Here is a 24,855-nt window from a genome sequence, read left to right as displayed (position 1 = left end):
ATAACAACAAAATAGATTAAGAAACATCAACAAAACAAAGTAATATGAATATGAACAAATTAAAATAAAAAGAATGTCAACAAAACAAAATGAAAGGAATGTCTATGACATAAAATTTTCAAAAATATCACAGAAATTGCACAACAAATAAATCAACTTTCACGAAAGTTTCATTGAAATTGTTTGCGCATTTCAATTTTTCAAATGATATCAACAAAATGAAATATAACACTCATCACACAACCTATTCATTATTTTGTTTTTAGTCGATTTCATTTTGCAAAATTTTAAAGTAAACTGAGCATTTAAAGCTTTCAAAAACCAAATAAAATTTAAAACAATTTAAAAAAAATGACTTTTTTCCTCTCCATTTGTCGAAAAATTACTGTTTGAAATGATTTTTTATTTCTTGAACATTGGACTTCTGTAGAAATCAAGTCATCTAATAAGTTGTGGTAAGAGCAGATCAGAAGAATTATTTAATTACAATCTCATTTTTTTAATTTTTTCTGCGTTTATTTTTTATTTACAATCAAAAATATTAAGTTAATAAAAAACACACCTTTTTTCACATCGGTCAACAGATACTAGAAGAAATTAGGATATTATAAGGAAAATTCTACCTTATTATTCTAAATTCATTAAAAATACATAATTAACGTGAAAATCCCCTATGAATAAATGGGGCATGAATTATGCAAATTCTTATCAATAAATTATTTATTACGTATTGTCACGATTTTTGTCAATAAAAAAATCCTAATCAGTTTGAGCACTTGAAGTCTTAGACGAATCAACAAAAATTGCACACAATGACAAACATCATCACTTTGGCCAATAAATAACAAGCAAAAAATAACTATAAGGCATTGCACAACAATTGTCTCTATATTTAATTTATAGTTATACCACTTAAGCTGCATACATGTAAAACTAAGACATGACTTCACGACAATTAATCTGGGTACCAGCCCCATACTTAGATACAATTATTAACCATTCAAAATAAAAAGAAAACAATAGCACTTTAACACAATTTTACATTATTCTATGTACAAGAGATTAACACATTTACACCTGCATTCATGAGCGAATATTCCAATACTTTACATTGAATGGCATTTTTAATAATTACCACAAAAGAAGGAAAAACCTCTTCATGGGAAATGATTCCGATACGTTCGTGTTATAAGATAAAATGTGAATTTAGAGTCATTTCATAGCGGACGTTTTCAGATTTTTTTGACATTTTTATTGATGTCGTTGGTAAATGTGAAAATCTGTCTCTTTGCTCAGCACCGCCGACATTTGGTAGTGCGCCAAGCATATTTAAATATTATTCAGCATCTTCCAATCAGCCAGACATTTTCAGGCTTATTTTAATTAGTTTAGATACCTTTAGGCTAATCAGAAAGTATATTAATATAAAGTTAATTCATAGCTCAATTGTCCTGATTTATTTCAAGCGTTTACAATCAGCCTCTAGTAGATAATGCTTATTGGAAAGAGGAATATTAACACGTTGAGAATTACGTCAGTAATCGAAGTCTGACCCTTGACTTTCAGCTTAGGCCATGTCAGTCATCCCTGACTGACAGTGAAAAATAAGATACAAAACAAAACAAAAAAATTAACATTGTCTTAAATTGCAGTAAATTTATTTCATTTTTATTCATTACAGATCAATTTTTTATTGATTTCAATCTATTAGTTGCTTACTTTGCATTGTTATATCACAACACGAGCGCTTTACTTTTACAAAATGCGCAGGACCTGATAAGAATTTCTTTAAAAAAAAATTTCAAAAAATGGTGGTTTTCATCACTATGCCACCAAGTTTAGATTTGGAAATCAAGCGATGATTCCCAAAACTTCTGGATTCTAACACTCAAATAAGAGTAAGTTCTCTGCAATAAGTCTACAGAAAATTCAGGCTGATTTGCTAATCCTTCGCGCTTTTTATAATAATCCTAAAAGTATCTATACGAATTGTAGTAAACTGTAGAAATATCGGACTAACTATGAAATGCTGGAGATGTTTGCAATTAGCTCGGTGCATTACAAAATGCCAGTGACTATTGCAATGAGACAGATTTTCGGATTCCTTTATATAAGTTTAATAAAACAGTTTGTGTCCCATTCATAAGAGTTTTTGACGCAAACAGTAATACGTATCCAACTGAAACAAAATGTCAATTTTAAGCAGTTGTTGAAAATAAATTTTCAAGACTTTGCATTGAGACTAATGTGACACTTTTAAACAAACAAACAAACAAAAAAACGCTAGTCCCAACGCTAGTTTTGGAGAATTGCTTTAAAACAAGCACACTTTTCTTGCAGTTATATACATAATAATTATTTGCATCATAAACTTTCATGAAAAAATTATTTTATTTTTTGAAATACTTTTATTAATAAATTTGTCAAAACAATCTGAAAAGACTTCAGTTACTATGAAATGGACATTTATTCCTTTTCTCAACTGTATGAGCAAAGGTTTCAATAGTTTCATAGGCATTTAGCACAGCAAAAGAAATTGTCAAAAAAAAAAATAAACTGCATGAATATACTTAAAATTAGGTTCTGTGTTTCAAATAACTATTTCTTTAAGTTTATGTCATTGAAAAATTTTCCTAGAAATACGCATTTTTAAATTTCTAATTTTTCATAACATGTGTTAGCGAATCGACACGTGACAGCGAATCGACCGTGTTTTCCTTAAAGTTCAAATGAATTGTTGTACTCATTAAATTGAGTCATGTGATCAGTTGCATTTGTAAAATAGAACCGAATGAACGGTATAAGCAAATACAACTTATGAGTATTAGTGGCTTAAAATATATTGAAAATAGTAGGAACAAAAAGAATTATAATTAAAACTGTGTGTGCATAATCTCTCAATTACAAATCTCAATATTTTAATTTGTCATTTTCCGAAATTAATTTTCATGAAATAATTTGTATAGGATGTTGAACAAATCATGTCAGACCATAAATTAGTTGATTATTGACTTACTAAATAAAATATAATAACAGTTTTTCTTTTCAGAAAATAAAAAACTATAGCTTCCTATTCTTAACATTATTTGCTTAATTTTTTATACATTCTAAGTCTTAACAAGGTAGTAATTAAAGGTAATTTCCAGGATTTCAGCATTTGTTTCAACGATTTTTTTGAAAGAATATTTTGAGTCCTTAGTGTATTATTTTGTTTGTGTGTATCCTTAGTTTGGGGATTTAAGCCATTTCTATTGAACCTTTTTTTCCGGAGAAAAGCAATACTGTTAACACACAAATTTGCGCCAAGAATCAATTCCCTTTGGTTTGTTTGGTATCTTTTAATTCCAAAACAATGTAATCAGATTTTATGATCCAAAATTTTACCGTCTGTAGCTTTCAAATGTAAATTCAAAACTTATTTACCTATACCATCACTATCAGAAAACGTGGTAAGTAACTGATGAAAAAAGGAAACAGAATTCAAATTAAACATTTCTTTACTAGCAATTTTGGCTCAGCTATTTGTAATTGCAAAAACTGTTAAGAATATCTAATTCTGTAAAAATTAATTTGGAAGAAATGGTTAATCCACTATTTTTAAATTTATAATTTTCCACAAAACATCAATTTCATATTCACATGAATAGTTTCGAATCAGTATACAATTTTTACCACAAAATTTCATAATGTAAGAAATATCTTGCCAAAGCAGGAAATATATTTATCAAAAATTGCATGAATCGTCCTTAGACAATTCGGAACTGTTTTATTTATTGTTAGTAACAAGATTTGGCATTAATTAACCTAACCTAATTATTTTAAGTACCATTTTATAGAACGTTCCATATTAAGTCTGTGTCCTGCTTGTTTCACTCCCAGACCCATGAGATCATTATTGTCCATATTTGCTAATTTAGAACCTGTTATTCCAGCCTCAGCAAACGTTATTTTGTATTCCGGTAAGAACAGACTCTCCAGCCAATCAGCAACGTCCTTCATATTCCATTGGTGCAAAGGTTTCTGCCTGAATTCCTTATGCTGAGGTATCGGTGGTATATTTCCTAACGGTGGACCTATTTGTGGTGCGTCTCTACTTGTTCTGCCTGGTGAGAAAGCATGCTGTTGCTGTTGATGTGTCTGAAGATGTTGCTGTTGCTGATGCGTTTGAAGATGCTGCTGTTGCGCCTGATGATGTTGCTGTTGTTGCGGATGTTGTTGTGGATGTTGTTGTGGATGCTGTTGAGGATGCTGTTGAGGATGTTGTGATTGCGGCCGATGATGTGGTGCGGCATGCTGCTGGAGGGCTTGAGGATTCACCATCATTCTAGACCCCGGGTGTGGTAACGTATTGCAGTTGCTTTCGTGACGTACCTGCTGGTGGGGAGGAACCATGTGATGGGTAGGATAACCACTACGTGACAGAGTCATGGTTTTCGTGGGCGAAGCTGTTATATTATTGGGGATCATATTATGCGGGTGATGGTGCATAGGATGGTGTAAATGGTCCTGTGGCGACTGCATCGAAGGGTGATAGCCTCTATATAAATGTTCGGGATATGGGTAATTCGCGGTGTCTGGAGGCACTACACGGCGACTCACAGGTGCATCCATAGTTGAAATCATATTTTGTTGAGCACGTCGTTGCCTTGCTAGTGATTCATCACTGAATTCTGGTGGTGGAGCGATATGCACTGGTTGTTGAGGGCCAGCTTGACCCGCGTAATTAAATTCTGGTGGCGGAGGAACAAGCTCTGGAATGACCTCAGGTTCGCTGGCTGCAGCCATTCTCAACGAATCCACTTGAAGGCGAATAAGTTGTAAGCTCTTGTCGACTCGCTGGCAAAGTTTAAGACATTCATCGTCTTCGCGTGTCTTGGGGGGAGATACTCTGTTCGGAGCTGGAGCTGCAATTTTCGCATGCCTGTGATCCAGCAGCCTCGCTTGTGCTGACATAGGGCCTGGCACAGCAGATTTTTGCTGCATTAGTTGCTGCTGTATATGAATTTCCTCAAATGTGTCTCGATTTCGGATGTTTGCCATTTGCTCAGCGAGAAACTTTTGCTGCACCTCAAGTGGTATGTTTGGTGGAAAATGAATTTGTTCTAACATATGCTGAGCATTTGGATTTGATAAATAAGCTCCGGGAGGAATTTGTGGCACATTTTTAATTTGATGGGAGTGAGATGGTGGAAGCATTGTGCTCGGTGGGCTGGCTGTTGATTGAGGCAGTACAGGGATTCTGGTTTGCGGGTGGTCCCTATTAGCATGCATCATTGCTTCAGAATGATGCTGATATTTTGCCGCATCACTCTTTGCCATACTTTGCCTATTTAGTGTCATAGTTTCATTAAAATGAGTCGATTCAATATCGTGAAAGTCAAAATCGCGATCAATTTGTTTGCGTCCAAGAGTTTGAGTGCTAAAATTATCGGCCCGACGGCTCATGGCACTCTTTGGAGGGGTGTCTGGCGGCTTTTTGATAGCATTCTCAACGTATTGTGGTATATTTACAGGAGACATTACATCTGGTCTTCTCCACTCATCGTTGAAATTTGTTGAAGCTATTGTCGTTGTGGGAGTTTCCGCAGAGAATCTTGTAACTTGATTATGAGCATCAGAATGCAGCATTGCTGCCGTAAGAGAACTTTCAACATCCAAATCGATGTCTTCCTCAAACGTTTTAGGGCAAGACTTGGATGTTTTCATCGAGGTTGGAGGAGGAACTTTTTCATGCTCGTTTCCTTTCTGTTGAGATCCTACTAAAGTTATACGAATCACATCACTTTTCCTTCTAGGAGAGACATTAGCTTTGTTAGTAGAAAGTTCGTTAGTTCTTTTTTCGAAGTTATAAATATTCTCTTTAACGGAACGGGAAGCAGCGTCGATGTTAGGGGATGCGCTACTCTGTTCATTGGTGTCAATTTTTAGAGTTTTTGAAACATCAATTTCTGCATTCTCGTCTGAGGATTTAGTTTCATCCACTTTGGGCTTTTTAGGTACAGCAGGAGCTACTTTTTGATTCGTTATGCTTTCATCCTGTCTATTGTTTTTCTGATTGTGAACGTCTACGCTGTCGTACGATTTTTCCTTAAATCCCTGCGATGGGGATTTTACAATTCTCTCTCGATTGCTTTCCTTAACTTCCTTTCGTAATGAATCCTCTTTGTTTTTCGTATTTTGCAACTCGTTAGCGCTATGTTGATGAGCAAGTTCTTTATTTTTTATTCTAAATGGTGTTTCCTTAACTTCTTTTCCAACAACTTCAGTTTGTTTGAGAACAATCGTAGCCTTAAATGCAATTGGCTCCTTTGCTGGAGTTCTTGACACGTTTTCTTGGTCAATTTTTTCGTCTTTCGATTGGCTTTGTTTATCAAACGAGTCTCGTATTGTTCTTGGATCAGAAGTTGTTTCGATTGCTTGCTTGTCTTCAGATCTTTTGGGCGGTGGCGTTGGTGCAACCTTTTTAGAGGATTTATCATCTGCATCATTCCTGACTATTATCAATTCGCCAGTTTCTTCTGATTGTAAAATCTCGGACTCTTCTTTGGGTCTTTCTGCCTCTTCAATTTCAGATGGTAGTTTCGAAGAATCAACTGATGTTTGAGACTTAAGCCTCTTCCTTCGTAATGTCATGTTGGAATTGGAGTCAGGCTTTTTATCTGTTGTTTCACCTTGTTCTTTTGGTGGCTCGTTATCGAGAGCTTTGAATGTCACAAGTCCACTTTTAGCATCCGTTCGAGAAGGTGTTTCATCGTCCTCACTGGTGTCGAAATCTGGTTCTGGAATGAAACCTTCGTGTTGTGGAACGGCTGGGTAATGTTTCGGACTAGCAGTTTCAGCTACAGCAGCTGGGAATTTAGAGCCTTGCTGCTTAACCTTCCTCAGGGTTCCTCGACGGTCAGTCTGACCACCTTCTGAACCACCATGTTCCCTGGGTCGGTGAGAGCCCTTGAACGGCATGTAACCGCTGGTTGAATCTCCGCTACTGTTTTCAGCGTCCAGCGATGCCGTGCTACTCCTACCTTCCGGGGCAGGTACGGTTGCAGAGGTGGCATTAGTTTGTATTTTTGGAGGAAGTGATTGGGATCTGGATCCCGTTCCCTTCATTAAATGCCTCGGTAATGTGACGTCGGATCTTTCTTGTCGGTGTTCTTTCTTGTAGCCAACTGTTCCAAAAGCATCCGGCGAGGCATACAATTTGGCACTGTCAGTGGGTCTGAAGCTGGACATGACAGTCGTGGGTTTGTGCTGCCCTCCGGATGTTGTAAGATCAGCATAATCGTTTCGAGGCATCTCCACTTTAACAACCTGACCAACAGGTGGTGGAGGTGGAGGATATGAGGGAGGTGGACAACTGGCTCTTGCAGATTTATCCCCAGACTTGACAACTACGGGCACTGTTTCTGCGTAAATGTCTGAACCATTCTGTTTAATTAAAGAAGGACCTTGTTCCCTGAAATTGAAAAAAAATTCGTTTAACGATTCGAAAAATTACGTGTATGAAATTACATTGTCATAACGGCACTTACAGAAATTTTAATTCTATTAATTTTAAAAAATTGTAACCAAATTCTAAGCATGTTATTTTTCTATTAATGCGATATGCAACTTTTTAGTATATTAAAAAGCTTAATTTACTAAATATCTAAATTTTCAGTTACCGTATTTAGTCACGGTACATTTATTATCATATTTATGGTACAAATTTTCGAAATTGAGTTTATTATAAATATAGAAGCTCTCTAATCTTTGCTTTCTAAAAATACCTTACTTTTGTTTGTTCTCCATTAATTTACAGTGTTATAGAAGTTTTTGTGTAAGGTATTGACAGTGGATACACTAATTGAAAGTCTTTAATTGTGTTTGACTTAAAATCAGTTTTAACCCCATTTTAAACCACCTTAAACACTATATCTCCTGTTGTTTTTAAAATAGTTGTCTTTAATTTTTATGAGTGTTTCTGATTATACTACGCATGTTTTAAACTACAAACTTAGAGAAAAAATTAGATATGATTACATATTAAGATAAGTATGAAAATGTTACAAAAAACTTGCTTTTTTTGATTAAATTGACCCCTAACTCGGCTGTATATGCACTTGCTTTTAAGATAATAGTTCAAAACATAGTTGATAATCTTATAAATAAAATCCTCAAATGATTTTTTTTTGTTTTGGAAGATAAGAATTTTTTCAGTGTTTAGCGTACATGCAAACATACTTAATTTTTACCTAAAAATGGCAATTTTTTAAAACAAAAACTAAAATAAGATAATACTAAATTTTTTTGCTAGTTTCTTAAGTTTTTACACATAATAAAACAAACTAGTTTTTAAAAATTTTATATTAATAATTTTAAAAAAAAGTTGTTGAAACTAATCGGATACCTTAATTTTACTGGTTGATACAATCTGTATTTTATTAACACTTTATATACTTTACACCATTATAAACGTTACTATGGGAAACAATTAAAGCGAATTTCCGAAGCAGAAAAAAAATAAATGATCGACGGCAAATACCTTGAACCATCTGGTACGGAGTGTTGTCGCAGTATGTCGCGGCGTTTATGCCTGTGTTCTTTTCCACCTGCGTTCTTAGAACTGGAATGTCTTCCAGAATGTCTACCATGCAAATCGCTAAGACTTCGACTTCTCTTTGGTAAGAAAGAGACTTCGATTTCCGGATCCGGATGGGTTAGCTCTGGATTACTGCTGTAATTCTTTGGCAACCTGAAAGATTGAAATTCTAAATATAATCCTTTGTAGTCGAATTAAATTTACCGATCATTTTCATACTGGTCGGCATACCATGGACGAATATAATATGCAGGGCAAACGACGAAAAAAAATTTAAGACGGAATAAAGCTCTTAAACACAATTTGTAAAGTATTATGTTTAATTTTATAAATTGCAAAAGCGTATCGATTATAGTGATTGGCGAACAGCTTTAACTTCTTCCCTCTCACTTCCGTCAAAATTACTGGGTGAACTTTCATCTCCTATTTTTCGTGCCCATGATATTTCCGGGGTAGACTGCTCAAAAGTAATGCACCAAAAAGGTTTCCTTTTCTCTTTAATTTCTTCCTCTAGATTCCTTTCTAATTTCTTATTTTGCACATAGATGGCTGCGCCAGACTTTTTTTAATATAACTTGCCGATAGTTTATTTCAACACTATTCAAATATATGTAATTGTGTTATGTATTTCGTACTCTTATCTCAGCTATTTATGCTCCTTGTGAACACACGTTGTTTGTGTTCTGAGATAAAATATTTTATGATATTGTTTACATTATGGAGTCAGATTTATATAGACATATGGAGTATGTATGGAGTTTTAAATTTCGAGATAAAAAAATGCAAAGAACCAAAAATGCAACATTTTTAATGTTCTTTCCTTGATTAAAAAATAGGCACTTTTGTGACCGGTTTTGTGAAAATAATACGACTGATAAGGGGCTTAAGATTAGTATGGCTCTTTGGTAATGGTGCATAAGAGTAGGTAGACATTGAACACAAAGGTTGAATTATCCAAGTTGGAACTATCTTGAAGCTTCATCTTATGAACTGGCTTTAGATTATTGATATTTTACTAGTTTTTTTTTCACTTTTCACCCTGTATTATAGTTGATTCGATTTAAGGAAGTTCCTTTTTTTCACTTTCCAATTTTGAATATTAAAATGGAAACATGATGTGCATATTTTTATTGTTCGGTTCTCAAGACGATGATAAAACCCTTTGAAAAAAAAGCCATTACTGAATTATTGTGCATATTTCATAGACAAATGTTTTACACATTACTCATTTGTATCACATGATTTTAAATTTTTATTTATTTATTCGTATGCTTATGTTTTTATATTTATTTACCTTTATCTTTTTAGTTGCAATGTTATATTTGATTCTATAAGGGTTGCTGGCAGAGCGGTGGGGGATTTTATGTATAAATGTCTTACACATTACCCAAATGCATCATATTATTTTAATTTTTTTTCATTTATTTGTATGCTTATATTTTTTATTTATTTACCTATATCTCTTTTGTTGCAGTGTTGCATTTGATTGTATTAGGGTTAAGGTCGGTTGATTGTTATTTTTTTAAAAAAAATCAAAATCATCTGAGGTGGGAAAAATTGTGAATTGACACCAAATATTTGTATTTTTTAAGCACAATATAAATTAAATTTCCCCACCAGGCACTTCAGATTTCCCTACCTTTCATAAGCTATATTGCTTTTATTCGTTTACTTATTTATTTTTTTAAGTTTCATGTATGAAAGTTTTTAAGCGCTTATTATTTCAAATTATATTTACTGCCCCTTACCGGCCTTCAAATTTCAATAATTAGCAGAATTTTATTATTTTAATCCTCTACAGCTGAGTTTTTATTATACATATTTTTAAAAATTTGAAACATCTGTATTTTTTATTTTTATTATTAAACCACAGAATTGTTTAGGATTAAAATTAAATATAAAAACATTAAGTCCCATAGAACTGTCAATTTGCCATGTGCACTATAGTATTGCTGTTGTAGCCGGCCATTAAACAGATGGGATGCAAGTGTTCTTGTTTCGCAGTGGCGCCATCTATGACCGTGAATTCGACTTCTGCAACACGTTGCACCCTTCTTTAGGGCGGACCCATTCATACATCCATTCATTCATCCACAGATCGTAATTTTGACCTGAACCAAAGAAAGATCAATCTCCAATTCAGTGCCCCCAGAGGTATAATTTGTTATGGAACTATGGAGGACTTTGTGAACCAACAAGTTCAACGTGTACCAGTCACTATTTACTACAATTAGAGTCTTCGGCCGGCAGGATTAAAATTTCCGTTTTCACGCCCTGCCAACCAGGCTATCGCTACCCCCGTCATAGTATTAAAGCAGTTATTTACTTATTTTTCCGAAACTATGGCAAGTTTGCTCAGACTCACGAGGAAATGTCTGCAATGAAATTTCACCTCCATCCAAACTCCTAAACAAAGTTTTAATCCTAAAAAATTCTGTAGTGTTACTGTAGAAAATAAAAGAAGTTAAAAAATTACTCTAATTTTCAAAAATATGTTTAATATAAACTCAAAATTGTGGAAATTATGCAAATTTCAAAGGCATTGAGGGACTAGTAAATATAATACGGTACAATGATATTTTTTTCCACAAATTAAAGATTTTGTTTAGCAAATATTTTCACTGAAATTGCTTAATTTTTTGTACATAATTACAGAATAAATAAAAAAAAGGTACATGTTATAAAACTAGAAAACTTTCAAGTACCTGAAGGGAAGAATAAATATATTTTGATTTCAATTTTTTTTTTTAATAAACATTTGATACTAAAACAGAACTTTTCTAACCACAGACTATTTCCGTTTAAAATGAATAAATAAAAATCGACCAGCATTATTACTGGCCTTCAAAATGGCGCATTAATTTTGTAACGTTTCATTTTTATAATTCTAGAACATGGACTAATATAGAGGACATTAGTCAGGATGTATATTCCTTAGAAATAATTTATATTGGAAACAAATGTCGCCAAATAGTTACCTGAAGTCGCCATCCGTTTTGTGCTTTGACCTCCTGTGGTGTTTCACTTTATGGATTCGAGCTATTGTGGCGTATCTGTTCTTGATAATTCCGTGGTGCATGTTCACGGATAGGTGTCTCGCAAAGAAATCTTCCATTTCAGTCGCACTCACGTGATGAGCAGATGATCGAGATTTGGCGCCTGCCATTGTGTGGTTCGTGGATGTTGGCGTAGTTGTGGCAGTGGTTGGCGTTGTGGTGGCAGTACTGTCTGGCGTAGCGCTACTACTCGGTTTGTTAGGAATACTTTCGATTGAGCTACTTTTGGTAGAACGACCTTCTGAGTCATACTCATTCAGAGTATGATCCAGAACTTCTGCGGAAAAAAAAAGAAAAATCAAATATTGACGTGAAAGTGACTGAAAATTTAAAATTATTTTAGGAATACTGTACAAAAACAACATATAAATAAGAATTCCTTTACTTATGGTTAGAGCCCGGATTTTGATGACCTAAAAAATCCCAATTAATGCCCTTAAAAAGTGCAAAAAATGCCCTTATAAAGTGCGAAAAATGCCCTTAAAAATGCGAAAATTGCGCTAAAAATGCCTTATGACATGACTTAAATAAATTAAAAATATTGAACTAAAACAATGTTTTATTTAAAATTATGAGTCATTTCAAGAAATATAAAGCAATGCAATACTTGTTCTACGTTTATTAAAATTTGAAAAATTTGTTTTATATCCTAAAATAACAACAAAAAAAGGAAAATATATTGACTCCAAAACATTTTCATTTTGTATAGAAACTTTAATGAATATAACAACTTCCATCTCATAATATTACTAAATATCAGAATTACATTGGATTATAATTTTTTTTGTTGATATTTTGAAATGTAAACGAGCGTCTCTTGTCTGAAAGTAAATTATTATACCTGGAGAAGCTTCTTTCAACGTCTACTGATGTTATTGGCGCGTACTTGAAAAAGACGGTCTCACTTACTGGCAATTCTTCTTCAATTTGAAAAGATGTTGCTTTACCTGTTAATATCCTAGAGATTTTCTTCACTGTTTGGAAGCCAGTGTAATCATACAAAATGATAAAAAAAAGTAGTAAAAATTGGAAAAAATTAACAAAAAATTTAAAAAAATGTTTTAAAATGCAAAATAAGCCAAAAAATTTAATGAAAAATGCCCTATAAATCTAAAAAAATGCTCCAAAGGACAAAAAATGTCCAAAAATGCAAAAAATGAAAAAAAATGCAAATGTCATCAAAATCCGGGCCTTACTTATGGTACTTATATGAGAGACAATCTGGTTGAGTATTTTTAAAACTTATATTTAAATTTATAATTCAGTTTGACAACATTGTGAATGTTATCAAATTTCTGTAATCAGTCACTTAAAAATTATTTTCTGAAATTCATTTTTATTGCGGCACGATTTTCGCCATTTATTTTTGGACTGACAAAAAAATATACTATTTGTAATTGGATACCTGCATGCGACGTCATAGTAATTAATCCGTGGCATTCGTTTATGCCATGATATAGCAGCCAATCAGGTTCGACGAACACGTGTGACGCCGTTTATAGGTATCCAATGAAGATTGATCTAAAAATTGACACAACGTAATAATTAACTAAGCCTAATCACTTTAACGTAAACCAGCCACGCACAGAAATTCCACAGTTAGGCCTAATCATACATTCTTTTTCTCGAGTTGCGAGCATCCAATTGTTCTGATTTCAGGTTCCAGATCTAATTTTTTTGGAATTTGTCTTCCAAATTAAATATGAAGGGTATCAGCATCAACAACCTCAACAGTACACTATGAGTTTAAAAAAATTTTAAAAACTCCTTGAGATTTTGGAAGAAAAAATTGCTTGCATACAGTTTACAAGGAAACACGTATTTTCTTTTAGACAGTTATTTTTCACAACTATTCTTATTGCTTAGCTTCGAGATTAATCAAATTGCCTCCAACTCATCTGTTCTTGAATTGTAATAAGATTTGTCACAATGGAAGAATTTTAGACTAGCACACAAAGAATGTTTTTTACATTTTTATTTTCAAGCTTTTTGGAGCAAATGCTCGCAGTTAACTTCCTTAGTTTTTTACTGTATGAAGGCAGTTTTTCTTAAGATCTTAGCAGTTATACAGCGGTCGAGAGTAAAAAACTTTTTTATAAACTAGTAGAAGAATATTTTATAATCTACTCACCTATTTATGTCCTTTAAACATTAATTTTAACTAGGAAAAATTGGTAAAAAAAAATTTATAGTTAAAATTCCCTAAAATTTTAAATTTTTTATTTTACCTTGATCCATGATGATGAAAAATAATAAGTTCTTACTTTGTTAGAAAAACCTAACATTAAAAGTCATAACGTAACGTCTTTTAGTTAAATGATTAGAATGATGTGGAAGAACAGCTATGACCAAAAAAGTGTATTATTTTTAGACTTTTTGCAGATTTTTTTTCTCCATATTAGACCTCTGAACAACGTCTCTTTCTAACTCTATGTTTGTTTTCAAAGATGCAATGGGATACCTGCATGTGACATTGTGTGGGTACCTCGAATCTGATTGGTTGTTGAAACGTGAAATTTGTTTACATTAGCAACGGTTCTTTCGATGCTATACAAGAGTAATATGCATATAACTTTTAATGAAACATATGTAACATAAAATATTATAATAAAGATATTGGATACACATTGCAGATTAAATCTTAATGAGACGTTTCAAACATATAACTTTTTCATAAATAAATATATGTGAAAAAGCAGATATATTGAATAAATATAAAAATAAACTGACTAAATAAACGTATTAGAACGAAAAGATTAAAGAAACGTACTTATTAAATATTTATCAGAAAATATTTATTAAATGAAAGCAAAAAAAACATGCATTTGAAACATTCATATAAAAATTTTAAATTCTCCAAAAAAAAAAAGGACCATCTAGAATAAATTTGATCTAATGATCGGATCTTCACATTCTAAGAATCAATCTTAATGATTCGAGGGGGTGACCTAAAACATGCTAATTAATAAGTGCAGACGATATTACAAGTTAAGAAATCAGACACAAAAACGCTCCAAGATATGGTGGGTAGTCTCAATCTCGGAAACATAGTCCCCATAGTTTGTGCAGATCACCCTATCTCACTCACTTTTTAAACGAATTAAAAAAAAATTTCATACAATTATAAAATTCGCAAATATTCACATAAACATTTATTAAATATTTATTAAAAAAATATGTATTAAAAATTTAGTAAATATTTATTCTTCTTTATTATTTTATTTAATAATGGTCGAAACAGTTTTTGATCGTATGGTCTACAATTTATTACATCATTTTAAAGTATCTAATTCTACCTGGAAAAATACGTAATTTGGTTGAATAGCTTTTGAGAAATATAATTAGAAATATACGACTTTTCTAAAATTTAATTTCTCAGGAACTATTCAACCAATTTAGATCAAATTTTGTATTTTGCCTTGTAAAATTAGATAATTTAAAATGACGAGAAAAATTTTATACCTTACTATTGAAAACTTTTTCGGCTATTATTAAATAAAATAATACAAAATTACAAATGTTTACTAAAGTTTATTTTTTGCGTGGAATTATTCTTGGAAAAACTAATTTTATCAGTCTGTGCTTATTAATTCGCGTAAAATGTGCTCGAGATAGGGCGAAATAGTGAAAACACAAAAGTAAAATTAACATTCAGGGATCCAAACTTTGGATCACTCTCCTGACCAAACTATGGGGATCACATTTCCCAGATCGGGGTTGCCCCCTCCCCTTATTTTGGGGATCAAAAATTCGAATCCATTAAAAATAGGCATGTTTATCCAGATAAAATAAGTTTTCGTGTCAAATTTCGTAACTTACAATATCGTCTGCACTTATTATTAGCATGTTTGAGGTCACCCCCTCGAACCACTAAGACTGAGTCCTGGAATGTGAAGATTCGATCATTAGATTAAATTTATTCTGAGTGATGGTCTTTTTTTTTTGGCGTACGGTACATCTTAAAAAATTAACAAATGTCTTTTAAAGTATATAAGCTTCTCAGGAGACGTTTCCAACATTCAGTTTTTTTAAAAAAAATATACATCAAAACATATTTATTAAATAGATATATGTGAATAAACTGACTGAATAAGCATATTAGAAAAAAGTTAAAAAAAAGTGCAGATTAAATATTTATCAGAGAATATTGTTTAAATGAACACATAAAAATATGAATCTGAAACAAATATATAAAAATGCTTGTCTTAAAAAAAATTTAAAAATGCATTGTGTACATGAAACCTTTCTGAATAACTCTTGATTTAATGATCCCATTTTCACGCACTTAGAAACAATATTATTCATCAAATTCATCAATCAAAGCAGACAATTTAAATATTCTACATTTGCAGTGCATGGGGCATATCTTGCACCTTCACGGAATAAACATGCCTTCTTTAGAAAGAAGAACAACATTATATATTTAAAAAACCAACTTAAGAGGTCAGATCTTTCGACCATTTTTTAAATGCAGCTTTTTGACCAATTGTTGCAAAATATTAAGAAGAAATGTCTCTAATGGGTCTCCGCAATCTGAAAAATTAGATTTTTATAATTTAGATCAACAGAGTGGACGAGAGTGTGAATTTCATCATAAGAGTTTTAAAAAATTGAATTCTGAGAAAAAAATGAATAATTGAATTTGTGCCTGATATCGTTATTTATAATATCGTCTGAACATACACGTGACTCCTTAAATCATTGAGGTTGCAACGTAGTATTTTATTTTATAATTTTATAAACGTCATTGAGCAGTCGATCCAATTTTTGGGTTTACGACTACTAATGTTCAACTACGTAGCCTTGTAATTTTGAATCCAATTCAGAAGACAAGGGAACTCTTGGATCAAGTATTAGTTGAAATCTGCCTTCGTGGAGGACTTTTTGATGGAACTAACCCGCATTTCCTTTACACGGAGAGGAAAACCGCGAAAACCACCCATGGTTAACTTGACGGCAAGAGGACTCCAACCCATGATCCGTCTACCACTGAGGATATTTTTACGTCGGCACTGTGAAGAATGCAAGTTGGGTGCGGAATTCGAATCGACCAGTCATCACGGGGATCCGAACCTTGTTCACCTCATTGGAAGACGAACTGAGCTCCTCTTATCTCTCTCGGCTCTGGCCATCAAATCAAAATTTATTCAGCTTGTTGAGTAACTTACCGATCTCCGCAAGACCTGCTACCATAGATCGCGCTCTTGCTCGACCAACGGACAGAGTCGTTTTTGGATCACGTTTCGGAGGCAGAGGCGCTGAAAAATAAATGCACATCACATTACAGTATAAAAATAATGTATACTCATTTATACACTTTAAAGTGTTGATTTGTTTTCATTAATGTACTTTGCGATTCCTCCTGTACATGTACTATATTATTTAAAAGGCTAGCCTGATGAAGGTTAGAAACAACATTTTAATGATGTTTATCAAATTAGCTTTTAAGTTAAAGGGAAGCTAGTTTAAAAACTCTTCATGTCAATTCTGTTTCACTTTGACTGGCATTTAAAAATTTAAAATTTAGAGAAAGTGAGTTCAGGTTATCTTAAAATAAGCAATAAAATTCCAAATGGCAAAAATGCTACAAAATATCAAAATGCAAATAAATTATTGCAGAATTTAGGATTACGCGCTGAGGAATTTGAAATCTCATAGTTAATTGTAAGCTTTCATGAACTCGTTTTTGTCCAAACTTTAGATTTTAAAGTACCAATAGAAGTAAAAGAGACTTTGCCATGAAAAATTTCTCCCGAGGTGCAGCGTCCCTTTCCATGAAAAAAAATGCATCTCGTTATTATTTCTGATCAGCAAACTTTCAATCGGCGAAATTTGTTAATTCTAACCCTTCGTTAAACTGTTCACTGCCAAATGTGAACCGAATCTGCTTTTTAGCTTGCTACGGAAAGAGAGGTAGCCGTCGACTGTCTGTTGCTAAATGACTTCAGAAAATTCTTCCTTGCCATACAAATCTTAAAATTGTCATAGTACCTTCCTGTACCGAAATGGACTGAGGAAAGAAGATGGTTGAGGCAAAGGACTTTGCTTAGGAGAGATCAGAGTTCGATCCTCAAAATCGTAAACACGGAAAGAGTACATGCGATATATGTTTTCATGAAAAAAATCTGTGGAATCGAAAGTCATGTGATCACTCGCTGGACAGTATTAGGGGTACAAGTATCAGAAGGAAATATTCCATTCAGATATATATCTAAATTGCAGAAATGGTTTCTCGAATGGGTGGTGCTGCCATCTATCCAGGGGAAACTGTGCTAAGCTGCACTTTCACCCTAGCGATGCTCTTTTATCAAACAAATGGCGTTCCTTCGTGACTTAATTTTCAAAGCAAAAGGCTGGTGAGCTTGGCATGCGAAGCTAGAAACAACAAAATTTATCAAAATTCGAAGATTTGAGCAACATAAATCAGTGCTGTATATATAGGACAAAATGAATTACCTAAAAAATTCAATTTTTTAAAAAAAAATTTGCACAAAGTATTCTTTTAATTGCATCACGCTTTATAAGAAACTATTGTAATAGTTTGTTCAAATTAACTACATGTTTTTTAATAACACCCAACAGAATTTAAATGATCATGAGAATTGTTACTCATGATCATGCGATTCTTACTTCACAGCCCATGATATTTTATTTATAAAACAAGTTTCTCAGACTCTAGCGGACTAAGATCACATTTACGCTATCTCAATACGATACTCGTATTAGTACCTATGCGTCCTATTTAGTACGTATATTCTCGTAGTATGCTAGTCTATAGGAGTTAAAAGCAAATGTATATGAAAAGAGAAATGCAATTGATGTTACAGACAATTCACGTCAAACAATGTTTAAAGTTAATCTGTAATCAGCAGAAATTTTAAAAAACATTAAAATATACTGTGTAAAATTTTAATATATTTAAAATTTAGCAATATTCAGTATATCAAAAAAAATTGGTTTCAAGCATTTTAAAAAGGTATGCATAAATTTTCATTGTTTCACAAAGTTTGGGAGGAAACATTCATGACTAAAAGAAAATTTTTTAAATATTTTCTTTACAGATTGTAACACTGTGACAAAAGGTTTCTAAAACTAGTAAAAAAAGCATTGAATATTAACAACACAACAAAACTACTTTGAATCTGAGCAACACAGAGTATTATCATTTTTTTAATAATATTTCAATAGATATGATGTACAAATCATTGAAACAAATTTAAAAAACAACGAAATACAAGTAAAAGCACAAAGTTTTAACTGTTAAAAGAAAACTCCATAAACTTTAGCCCTCAAATGTAGAATTTATAATTAAGCAAATCTTTTCATTATTTTGTGTTAATTTAGGTCAAAATAAATGAAAAATATTATATTTATCAATTTAATTATTTATGGTTAGGAAATATGTCATAAAATATCAGTGTATTCTTCTGTGTAAAATGTAAAATCTTCCGAAGACGGCACACTTCCAAACAATATTTTTTTCAAATTTGCAGTTATTTAGATCTAAGACAAACAATTATTCATCATTCAAGTTTCATTAATTTACAGAATCAATTATTGATAAATTTAGAACAAACGTAATTCCGAATAATTTATAGTAACTATTAGACTGTTTTTTTATAAATATAACATAGCAAAAAAATATTTTTATTTCTAAATGGATTTCTAAATATATAAAAGAGACACCAGTGTCTCATCATCAGTCAAAGCGAAAAAAAAAGATAAGTAAGCATTCGTATAGTAATAAAGTATCTGACCCGAAGTTAAAAAACTCGGCTATTTTTGAGCGATTTGAGAAATCGGTTTAGTGGTTGGAAATACATTTACTACACTGTTAGAAATTTTGGATAGCCTTAAAACCTAACGTTGTTCAAAATTTTCATTAATATTAAAATTATTCGAAGTTGATCCATGAAATCTTACATGTTCAAATTGATGACACGTTGTTATAGTTCGACGTGAACTGAAACATGATTTGATTTAACTCCTTATTTAAAATGTAACAAAGTTGCAGGATGTTATGAATTGATTTAACACCTCATTTAAGAGGCAACAAATTTGCATGCTGTTCAACGTTAAACCGAAACGATGTTCAAGATGTTATTTAAGATGTATTATATTTGCACGATGTCATAGTTTAATGTTGAACTGAGACACGATTCAATTCGACACCTTATTTAAGATGTAAAAACTTTGCACGATGTAATGGCTCAACGTTGATCCGAAACGCGATTTGATTCAACACCTTAAGATGCAGAAAATTTGCCCGATGTTATGGCTAAACGTTTTAAGATTGTAACATCCGATTGATCAGTACCTTTTTTGGTGGATAGTTTCCGTGGAAGAGTGGCGCACTGCCTGTTGATCAATTGTGGTTTTTCTGTTTGTGGAAGAGTTGCCGCACACTGTTGGATCACAGTGACCACCGTCATGGAGACAAGGTCACCCGATTGTCGAATGATGGCGACAACTTTCTCATGGGAAGCTTGCGAGACATCCTGTCCATTTATCTGAAACAGGACAACGGATAGTTAAAATTTAGACCTTTATAATATAACAATTACCTATGATATCAACTATAGCACATAATTACAAATGATACCAATTATAACATGTAATTTCAAATGATACCAAGATTAAGAGATCTAGATGGTTTTGATTTCGTCGAAAAAGCATTAGTGTACAACTTTTTTCAAAATTTCTATAATTTATTAAAGATAGATCGGAGGTTGTGAAGGAGAAATCTTCAGAGAGAAATTCTTATCCCACAATGGGCTGTCTGGCTAACTATGATGATGATAATATTTTATCTAAAAGTTATATTAGGATTCTGAATTTTTCGTGGGTATTTCCATTGAATATTTTTAATACTTTTTTTCATTATTTTGTATTAATTTCGATCAAAATAATTGAAAATATTATATTTAGCGTTATTAATAAACTGGTGTCCAATTTTTGCGTTAAGGTTAAAATCTTCCAAACACAGCTTACTTCCAAGCAATAAATTTTTCAAAAGTGCACTTATTAGCAATCATTTAGATCTAAATAAACAGTTAATCATCACTGAAATTTCGTTAATTTACGAAATCAATTATTGATGAATTTTTAAGTGTGGATGAAAAAAAAATTCAAATTACATTTTTTAAAATTTATTTTATGTACAAATATAATTCCAATAACCTAACAGATTATTTTCAGTAAATATTATACTGTTTCTTATAATTAAAAAAATACCAAAGTATATTTTTACTTCCAATTACAGCGTCAGAAAAAAATATATAAAAAGAAACACCGGTGTTCCATCTCCGTCAAAGGGTTACATGAGCATAGAGATTATTTAAATGCAAGCACTTTCATCATGCATATCGCAAAAAAGTTACACAATAGGATACCTGCAAGTGATATATTGCGGGTATCTCGATCCTAATTGATTATTGAAAGGTGGCATTTGTATATAGATGATCTTTCGATCTTATAGATGATCTTTCCATTCTATTTTGAGTAAACAAAGTCTTGCAAGCATCAATTCTCTTAAGTGACACATTCTATATGCTTTCATAAAGATTATTTCACAAAGATTTCAATTCTTTCATTAGCTATTTCTTACTTCACACAAAGACGGCAGACCATAAACAAATCTATGCTCATCCAGCGAATGTAAATTTTGTATGACTACTACTGCCCTAAAAATATGCATAAATGTTGTTAATTTTGTTGCAGGCTCTGTTCTTGTCAGGTTTCTCATCTTTTGGATTTGAATAAAAGTTCGCTTACACGAGTACCCCATCAGATTGGGTTGAGTTAAACTTATCGTTTTTCTCGAAAACTTTCACCAAACCATTTTTTTAATGATATAATGTATAATGTTTCAAACTAAAATTTACCATTAATTATACCTATCACAACTAGAAACATAGAATGTACCATAGTGACCATCCCTTAATATATACCGTATAAATACCGTATATATACTTATAAAAATATTATTTGTATTTAAGTCCCTCAGTATACAAACCGAGTGTAAACTTTTTCTTTTAAAATTCAATGTAAATTCAAAATCCATATATGAGCAGACGCAAGAAGAAAATTTTTTTAAAATTAATTTAGGTATGTTATATTTGTAGATAAATTTTAACTTCTCTATTGCCATTACCTTGTCATCTTTGTTTATAAACTTTAGTCCCCCCCCTTCTTTTTCCCAAGTCTTTCAACTAACCTATCCAGATTGACATCATCAGCAATTCAATTTGGCAGAGAGCTAGAGTAAATCAGACGCTAACAGCGAGAGCCTGAATTCTGAAGCTATCTGAATTTTTTTATTCGTTTGCTGTTATAAACGCTTACAGTTTTATAAAGAACAATGACTGGTAAAAAAATATTCCTTTCCTATTATAATTTTTATGTGCTTCATTTTCAATTGGTATTTTGCTTGTTTCATTGTCAGCTGTCATTGTAAGTATTTAAATGATTCGTTCTTTTATGATTTTTAGCTATCTACCACCAATGTTCAATCAAGGAAAAAGTATAGTTGTCTAATTATATTTTTAAGAAAAATAAGTAAATGATACTTAGTTTAAAGGTCGGAAAGCAATGTTTAAGTAAAACGTGAAACAAAATACTTATTTATGATCTGATGAACACTTAGCAATGTCAATTAGCGTAAAAATAGGTTAAAAATGAGAATAAAAACTTTTCAGTTGTCTAGAAGACCTGATTGACAGGGCGCCGGACTCACATTTGGGAAAACGGGAGTTAAACTTTAGCCGGGCGAAAACTCCCCACGTAGTAAATGGTGACCGGTGCTTGTTAAATCTGACAGGTCACAAAGTCCTCCATGCTCTCATAACGAATTATACCCCTGAGAGTACTGAATTGGAGATTGATCATTCTCTCATGTGGATGAATGAATGGATGTATGATTGGGTCTGCCCTACAAACGGGTGTGACGTATGGGTATGGCAGAAGTCGAATTCTTGGACATAGATGGCTACACTGGAAAACAAGAACAATCGCCTCCCCTCTGCTTTAATGGCCGAAACAACTGTTCATTTGTCTAGAAGGCCTGGAAAGAATTTTACTTTTCAGCAATGGTCTCATGAGCTGCTTTTCGCAGATCAGTCTCGATAATAATTCCTCCGAATTAAACAACGTTTTTTTTAAAAAACATTTTTCGGTGCTGTGAACATATATGAACAGCTGTGAACATCTATGAACATTTGTAGAACTGTGTTTCTTACAACAACAAAATACATATTGTGGGCAGTTACATATCATTACCTCAAGCAAAAAATCTCCCTTTTTTAAACCAGCCATTTCTGCTACACCTCCTTTGTCTACGTCATCTAAATACTGCAAACTAGGCCAGAACTCAGTAGGCTGCCTCTCCATAAGGGGACTGGTAGCTGAAAATCAAATAATAAATTTAAAATGAAAAGTTTTCATAAAAATATCTATAGAAAGATGATTAAGTAAAGCACAAACATAAGTTGTTGGACAATATTTTGAGACGAATTATACAGGATGTGCCCTATCTTAACTTTCAAACTACCTAAATCTATAGTTTTAAAAATGGTGTCTAGTCATGTGCGATATGAGACTGCTTATAGCACCACCTGGTGGAAGATTATGGAGTTAGCTCTCCAGTCTCCTGCTCGAGAACTGTGATTATTACGATAGGGTATGATTCACATACATCTCAATTTTCGTGTTTTGAAAATAAAGGTATCTTAAAGAGTATTGATTCTTCAATAATATTGGAGTACCGCTAATAACATCCATATATTTTTGATAACGTCTGCATAATAAGAATTTCGTTCTTAAAAAAAGAATTTTTAAATTTCAAATTATAATTATAATTGTTTCATTAAGCTTTAAGCTTTCCTAAGAAAAATCCATGTTCTGCTAATTTATGACAAAATTTAGTGTTTAAAGAAGCGGGTCTCCATAAATGTAGCACGCCAAAAAAGTGGGTCATCATGTACAATTATCGCCATTTATAGTTTACAACATATATAGTTGTTACCGTGAATGATCGAAATCAAGAGAATGTCGACTTTTACAGGTGAATGTCAACAATCACATAGTCGCTTTGGTGAATGCCCGAAATATTTGTAATATCCGATTTGATATTAATTTATTTGTTGATATTATTATATATATTCGATAGTTTAATATCTTCTGAGGATAGATTAGATGAGACATCAGTGTTCGGAGTATCAGTTAAATACATACTGGGCACTTGACCTTAAAAAAGCATTGATGTAAGGCAAAACGGGCAAATGTAAACCGGGCAGTGGCAGTGAACCTTAAAAAAAAACATTGTAGGGCATATCAAGCAAATGTATACCAGGCAGCGGCACGTAATTAGATCTAGTATATATTTCGGACATTCACCAAAGCGACTATGTGATTATCTACATTCACCAGTGAAAGTCAACAACCATCAATTTCTATCATTTACAATAACAGAATCAATTCATCGGGGATCAAACTAGGATTTTTTTTATTGAACTTAGTGAGAATTGCGAAAAAAATAGCAAATGTTAGCTGTAATAACAATTGTTAAATTAAAATATTTGTAAATGTTTCGTCCTTCAAGAAACTGAAATTTTTGTATGTTTCTTAGACTAATGGCCGAAACTCAAAACCTGTTATAAATTCCTATACGTACACAATAAAAAGCAAATGTTTCAAAATCAAAACAAAATAATAATGATTATGTAAGAAAATAATAATGTAAAAAATAATAAACATTTTTATAAATCTCTTGGGAGGATTTAATTATGAAGTAATAAAAAAAAATAGGCAATTCAGAAACTTCTGGTTAATATTTCATTAAAGAAAACGAAAAAAGGTGAAAAAGACATTTTACCCTTTGCCCCTCGCAAAATGAAGCCAAACCCTTTCTTCCCTTTGTGAAGAATAACTGTTCTTGGCTCGCCAAATCTGGAAAAAAAGAATAAAAATTGGAACACACATTTGCTATTCTAATGCATGGGAAATGTCTTAAGCAAAGAAACAAGTATTTAAAAGCATAATCCTTCTGTGTACTATATGCGTCATATGCTAAATGGAAAAATTCGGCTTTCTGCAAACCCTTACCATACATATGAAATACACCATATTAATTAAAAAAGTCTCCTTGACTTTTTTAACAGTTTGACATTTTTAAGCTCATTGAAATGAAGCCAGGTCATTTTAGGCTAATAAAAATATGTTTCT

The 24,855-nt window shown here is 32.3% G+C and overlaps 1 protein-coding gene across 4 annotated transcripts in view; it reads right to left on the bottom strand.

Annotated features, from left to right (window-relative positions):
* Window positions 1–869: 869 nt before the first annotated feature.
* LOC107445300 (uncharacterized) overlaps window positions 870–24,855 on the bottom strand; it is a 107,119-nt gene continuing 83,133 nt past the window's right edge. For all 4 annotated transcript variants that reach the window (XM_087152433.1, XM_087152432.1, XM_087152431.1 and 1 more), the window contains 7 exons: window positions 24,506–24,579; window positions 22,912–23,036; window positions 19,952–20,144; window positions 16,803–16,892; window positions 11,557–11,911; window positions 8,522–8,731; window positions 870–7,453 (listed from right to left, as the gene is read on the bottom strand). In XM_087152433.1, coding sequence (XP_087008559.1) covers window positions 3,814–7,453; window positions 8,522–8,731; window positions 11,557–11,911; window positions 16,803–16,892; window positions 19,952–20,144; window positions 22,912–23,036; window positions 24,506–24,579 — 4,687 coding nt within the window. In that variant the 3' untranslated portion in view covers window positions 870–3,813. The remainder of the gene's footprint in view (window positions 7,454–8,521; window positions 8,732–11,556; window positions 11,912–16,802; window positions 16,893–19,951; window positions 20,145–22,911; window positions 23,037–24,505; window positions 24,580–24,855) is intronic.

Source organism: Parasteatoda tepidariorum, chromosome 9 (genome assembly GCF_982258835.1).
Source record: "Parasteatoda tepidariorum strain Cologne lab strain chromosome 9, Ptep-v5.0, whole genome shotgun sequence".
Lineage (NCBI taxonomy): Eukaryota > Metazoa > Arthropoda > Arachnida > Araneae > Theridiidae > Parasteatoda > Parasteatoda tepidariorum.
Note: the sequence above shows the minus strand (reverse complement) of the source record. Positions and strands in the feature narration are given on the sequence as shown.